This window comes from Sapajus apella, unplaced genomic scaffold (assembly GCF_009761245.1).
Source record: "Sapajus apella isolate SASKATOON/1434 unplaced genomic scaffold, GSC_monkey_1.0 scaffold123, whole genome shotgun sequence".
NCBI lineage: Eukaryota > Metazoa > Chordata > Mammalia > Primates > Cebidae > Sapajus > Sapajus apella.
The window spans coordinates 2039686-2046014 of record NW_022437063.1 but is presented as its reverse complement, the minus strand read 5'-3'; the positions used below and the strand labels follow the sequence as shown (position 1 = coordinate 2046014).

General features: G+C 54.0%; 1 protein-coding gene and 1 long non-coding RNA gene across 3 annotated transcripts in view; one reads left to right on the top strand and one right to left on the bottom strand.

The window, feature by feature from the left end:
- The window catches only part of ARHGAP8 (Rho GTPase activating protein 8), a 61056-nt gene extending 56468 nt beyond the window's left edge, over positions 1-4588 (bottom strand). The window contains exon 1 of one of the 2 annotated variants that reach the window (XM_032261422.1): positions 3989-4588. In XM_032261422.1, the coding sequence (XP_032117313.1) occupies positions 3989-4217 (229 nt within the window). In that variant the 5' untranslated portion in view covers positions 4218-4588. The remainder of the gene's footprint in view (positions 1-3988) is intronic. The other variant, XM_032261421.1, reaches the window with a different exon arrangement.
- Positions 3098-6329, top strand: part of LOC116538873 — an 8548-nt gene continuing 5316 nt past the window's right edge. The window contains exon 1 of the long non-coding RNA XR_004263813.1: positions 3098-3120. This is a non-coding gene — a long non-coding RNA (uncharacterized LOC116538873). The remainder of the gene's footprint in view (positions 3121-6329) is intronic.

Sequence of the window (6329 nt, the reverse complement as noted above, 5' to 3'; positions counted from 1 at the left end):
GAGAGAGAGAGAGAGAGAGAGAGAGAGAGAGAGAGAGAGAGAGAGAGTGTGTGTGTGTGTGTGTGTGTCTGTCTGTGTGTGTGTGTATATATATATGTAGTGACTCAAGTAGGGAGAGATCATTCAAAATTCCTTTTGACAAGAGTCTGGTTTCTGGCTGCGGTTCTAGACATTGGTCATGGCGGAAAGCAGCATCTGGGACAGAAAAGTTCGGAAACACGTTGGTGGGAGGGACATCCGGACACACCCAAAGGACGCAGGAGAGCCCCTGGCCGAAGAAGTCCTGGAGTGGTCCATGCCACGCCCTGGAGAAGCAGGAGGGAAGGGGGTTCCTGGTCCTGAACTGTCCCCCTGGGCCACTGGAAACTCAGGTGCATGAAGTGCGGTTAGGGGGCAAGGGAACGAAGCTGATGCCAAGGGGAGACCCAGGAGGCGGAAGGGGAGAGGCCCCTTTTCTGCCAAGAACATTCCTTAGTGAGGGACCATGCGGGGAGGGGATGGTATTCTCTGCTGGTTGTCCTAGTCGAAAAAGCCACTGGCAATCAGGAGTCTTGCTCTAGTAATTCTCTCTATCCGTATCCATTGACGCGTTGCACGCATGAACGGGGCAAGCCATTCCCTGCCTCAGCCTCCCCAGTAGCTGGGACTACAGCTGCGCACCACCACCCCTGGTTAATTGCTTGTATTTTTTTTTTTTTTTTTTTTTTTTTTTGAGACGGAGTTTCGCTCTTGCTACCCAGGCTGGAGTGCAATGGCGCGATCTCGGCTCACCGCAACCTCCGCCTCCTGGGTTCAGGCAATTCTCCTGCCTCAGCCTCCTGAGTAGCTGGGATTACAGGCACGCGCCACCATGCCCAGCTAATGTTTTGTATTTTTAGTAGAGACGGGGTTTCACCATGTTGACCAGGATGGTCTCGATCTCTTGACCTCGTGATCCACCCGCCTCGGCCTCCCACAGTGCTGGGATTACAGGCGTGAGCCACCGCGCCCGGCAATTGCTTGTATTTTTAGCAGAGATGGGGTTTCACCAGGTTAGCCAGGCTGGTCTTGAACTCCTGACCTCATGATCTGCCCTCCTTGGCCTCCCCAAAGTGCTGGGATGCATCTGCGGCAGAATGTTCCCATTTGCCTGGCTTTGGCTCCTCGCCTGTAAACTCGATTTCGCCCGAGGGTAGGGCGGCTTCCACTTAGCTCCTCTCCAGGCGCCTCCGCCCCTGGTGCTCCCAATGACTTCTGGTTAAGGCCAGCGTCTTTTCAGGATGGCTGAGCCCCTCACATGGTCTCTTGATGTGATTAAATTTCTCAAGAAGCTGGGGTTTTTGTTTGTTTTTGTTTGATTTTTGAGATGGGGTTTTGCTCTTGCTGCCCAGGCTGGCGTACAGCGGCACAATCTCGGCTCACTGCAACCTCTGCCTCCTGGCTTCAAGCCATTCTCTTGCCTCAGCCCCGGAACAGCTGGGACTACAGGTGCCCACCACTATGCCTGGCTAACTTCTGTTTTTTTGTTTTTTGAGATGGAGTCTCACTCTGTCGCCCAGGCTGGGGTGCAGTGGCACGATCTCGGCTCACTGCAACCTCTACCTCCCATGTTCAAGCAATTCTCCTGCCTCAGGCTCCTGAGTAGCTGGGATTACAGGCACCCACTACCATGCCCGGCTAATTTTTGTATGTTTAGTGGAGACGGGGTTTCACCATGTTGCTAGGGCCGGTCTCGAACTCCTGACCTCCTGATCCTCCCACCTCAGCCTCCCAAAGTGCTGGGATTACAGGCATGAGCCACTGTGCCCAGCCAAGCTGGGTTTGAAATGAGTGAAAACTCTGCTCCAACGCAAGAGAACTATTTAGAAGCTGAAGACGTGCCTGTGCCATCATCTCCCAAGGAAGTCTGGAGCATCGCGGCCCTGGCTCAACTGTCAATTCTGACAACTTCATACACTCCCCGGGAGGGGCACACAACCCCAGCACAGCCCACAGGCCCCTAATGACACAGAAGGACCCGCAGTACACCACACCCACACCCCACAACATCCCTACAGGGTTAACCGTGGCAGGTCCTCTTGTTCCAATTACTTTCCTTTTTGCTGGGAGAAGGATGGATAATCTGGAAGGTTCCCAGCCCCTTGGGTACCCACTGGGGGAGCAGGTGGATGGAGGCATGTGGAAGAAGAGACCAAGTTACTTCCCCGGGCTCCCCCTTCTCTCTTTTTGAGAGAGAGTTTCGCTCTTGTTGCCGAGGCTGGAGTGCAGTGGTGTGATCTCGGCTCGCCGCAACCTCCATCTCCTGGGTTCAAGCAATTCTCCTGCCTCAGCCTCCCAAGTAGCTGGGACTACAGGTGTGCACCACCACGCCTGGCTAACTTCTTTATTTTCAGTAGAGATGGGGTTTCACCACATTGGCCAGCCTGTTCTTGAACTCCTGACCTCAGGTGATCTGTCCATCTCAGCCTCCCAAAGTGTTGGGATTACAGGCGTGAGCCACGGCCTGTACGTGGCCCAGCCACCCCCGGAAACCTCATCCCATGTGACAACCCCCATCACTCCCAGTTTTTGGTTTCAGCTAGGCCACCAGCTCAACATTTTTAAAAACATCTCGCGAACGCACGCCATCCTCTGTAGCCCACGGCCACGACATTCACCCAAACCTCTCTTCTTGGCCTCCCTGACTCCAGTATCTGCTGTCATTATTCTCCACCCCACTGCAAGAAAGAGACTTCTAAATTATACATCTGATGACATCAGTCCTCTGTTTACTGTGCCCCAGGGCCACCATGATCCAGTGCAAACTCCTCTGCTGGCCCTCCAAGCCTTTGACAATATGATTTCTGCTGTGTGGCCATCTTGCAATTAAAGTGACAAGGTCCAGTGATAAGCTGTTTATAACAGACGCACTTTCTGCACAGAGGCTCAGACAGACTGAAGATAAATGGATGGAAGAGACACATCCTACCAACACCGGTGATGAGAAAGCTGGTGCCGCTGTCGTGGTTGTGGTAACTCACGCCTGTCATCCCAGCACTTTGGGAGGCTGAGGCAGGCGGATCACTTGAGGTCAAGAGTTTGAGACCAGCCTGACCAACATGGTGAAAACCCATCTCTACTAAAAATACAAAAATTAGCTGGGTGTGGTGGCGTGCACCTGTAATCCCAGCTACTCGGGAGGCTGAGGCAGGAGAATCACTTGAAGCCAGGAGGCGGAGGTTGCAGTGAGCCGAGGTCGCAGCACTGCACTCCAGCCTGGGCGGCAGAGTGAACCTCCGTCTTAAAAAACAAAACGAAACAAAACAAAAAGCACTGCAAGATGCTGTCCCCTCACCAACTGCTGGGCGCGGAGTGGCTCGTTGTCTACGTCTCTGCAGATGTTTGCTGCTCTGGATGAGACATAACAGTGCCCTTGACGGATAAAACAATTCATTAAGTTGCAGCCTCTGCTCCTTAGACTAGGAGGACGCTGCCCGTGGGCTTCTCGGAGCCCTTGGACAATGCTTTGGCAAGTGTGTAATTTATTTCTGAAAACACTAGCAGGCCCTCCCGTTCCAATTATTTTTTTTTTGCTTTTTTTTGGGGTTTTTTTTTTTTTGAGCCTGGGTCTCACTCTGTCACCCAGGCTGGAGTGCGGAGGTGTGATCTTGGCTCACTGCAACCTCTGCTTCCTGGGCTGCAGCCATCTTCCCACATCAGCCTCCCACGTAGCTGGAACTACAGGCATGCACCACCAACCATGCCTGGCTGATTCTTACACTTTTTTGTAGAGATGTGCTCTATGTTGCCCAGGCTGGTCTTGAACTCCTGGGCTGAAGCGATCTGACCCCTTTGGACTCCCAAAGTGCTGGGATTACAGGTATGTGCCACTGCACCTGGCTCCAGTTAGCTTGTCAATCTTGCCCAGCCGCAGTGAGGCAGCCCCTGATGAGCCCACTTCAACCCAAAGTTGCCGAGAAGAAGGCTGGCACTGCCCATGGTCCTAGGGACTGCCCAGCTGGGGCCCTACCTGCCACCTGCAGAATGCCATGTCTGGCCACGTCGTAGAACGGGTGACTCGTGCTCAGCGTGGGGTCCTGGCCAGCCATGGGCACCACCGAGGGCCTCCTCCTCCCAGCAGCCAGCACGGCAGCCACTGCCTCGTGTCTGCAGCTCTGTGGCAAACAATGAACATTAAAGGAAGTCAGTGCATTCTCCAGTAAGGAGGGGAGTGAGGGAGCCTCCTGACGCCCTTTCATAAGGCAGTCACCCACCGCTGCTGCACGCGCACTATACTCTGTACCTCAGCCATGCACCCACTATGCGCTCTACCTCAGCTGTGCACCCACTATACATCCCCTCAGCCACAGACACACTATGTGCCCTACCTCAGCTGTGCACCCACTAAGCATTCTCTCTCGATCGTGTTCCCACTATGTGCCCATCCAGTATCCTGCACCATGGAGGGAGGAAAAAGACCTAAGGGTTGGATACTGTCCACAGTGACAGGAGTGGTAACTAAGGCTCAGACAGGGAGAGTGACTTGCTAACTGACAGCAGGGTGCGGACTTACCTTGAACCTCCAGCTCCAAATCCCAACCCAGGCCCCCCATGAAAGACCCCGACACTGGCAGCCAGCGGGAAGCCAGTGCTGCCAAAAGCACCGGGGGGGTTGGGGTTGAGGACAAGCACTGGGGTCACCGCCATAGGAGGAAGAAAGAAAAGGCTGCCTTCCTACGTAGAATCTTAGCAGGGAAGGTTCTTATGCAGAACAAGTCAGGGTTTTTAAGAGAAATGTTTTTAGCTACAAAAATTAATGGGAATTTTGAGTTTCGAGGTTAGAGTAGATATAGGACCCCCAGATGTAGGGGGTCGAAGAACATCCCTCCCAATATTCCTCTTGGAGCTCAGGATGTGACCTTATTTGGAAATTGGTCAGGTCTTTAGAGATGTAATTAGTTAAGATGAGGTCAACTGGATCAGGGTGGGCACCGAATCCAATGACTCGGAAGACACATGGGGAGGGCGTGAGAGGATGGAGGCGGAGACTGGGGGGATGTGGCTGCAAGCCAAGGACACCAGGAACCACCAGAAGACACAGAAAGGGCCCTCCCCTGGAGCCTTCAGGGAAGTGCTGCTCTGTAGACACCTTGCCTTTGGACTTGTGGCCTCCAGAACTGAGACAGTGACCTGCTGTCTTAAGCCACCAGGTTGTGGCACTTGGCTGGTGGCCTGAGGAGATGAGTAGAATCAGGTCCTGAGGAGTTAGGAGGCCCAGGGCATGATGGGGCCAGTGAGGGTGCCCAGGAGGAAGCACTGGCTTTTCTATTTATTTTTTTGTTTTAAGATGGGGTTTCACCATGTTGGTCAGGCTGGTCTTGAACTCCCGACCTCAGGTGATCCGCCCGCCTTGGCCTCCGAAGTGCTTGGATTACAGGCGTGAGCCACCGCGCCCGGCCTGAAGCACTGGCTTTTCTAACAATTTCTGGAGGTGATTCTGATGCAAAGCCAGGTTTGAGATTCACTCATCCAGGCCAACACCCCATCAAGAAGGGAGCATGAGGCGGGCCCGAGGCTGCCCCACATGGTCCGGAAGCTGCCTCCTGCGCCTCCTTGCCCACTCAGTCCCAGTCCTTGGGGTATTTACTCAGCACCACTCTGCGGGCATGGGGTGGGGGATAGGGCCAGAACCCTGTTCATCAACAGGTGTGAGTGTCCCAGCGTGGGGTGAGTAGGGGGTGCCACAGAATGGCCCTCCTCCTTCCAGTCAACAAATATGCATTGAGTACCTACTATGTGCCAAGAACACTTTCAGCGAGGACCCGAAAGCAACATAGGCAAAGCCCCCGTGTGGGGCAGAACAGGGGCCTCCTAGCAACGTTCACGGCCTACTCCCGGGAACCCGTGCACGTGACCGTCGGTGGCAAAAGGGATTCTGCGGGTGTGATTAAGGATCTTGAGGCCGGGTGCGACGGCTCACTCCTGTAATCCTAGCACTTTGGGAGGCTAAGGCAAGCAAATTGTGACGTCGGGAGTTCGAGACCATCCTGGCCAATATGGTGAAATCCTGTCTCTAATAAAAATACAAAAATTAAGCCGGGCGTGGTGGTTCACGCTTGTAATCCCAGCATTTTGGGAGGCCGAGGCGGATGGATCACGAGGTCAAGAGATCGAGACCATCCTGGTCAACATGGTGAAACCCCGTCTCTACTAAAACTACAAAAAATTAGCTGGGCATGGTGGCACGTGCCTGTAATCCCAGCTACTCAGGAGGCTGAGGCAGGAGAATTGCCTGAACCCAGGAGGCAGAGGTTGCGGTGAGCCGAGATCGTGCCATTGCACTCCAGCCTGGGTAACAAGAGCGAAACTCC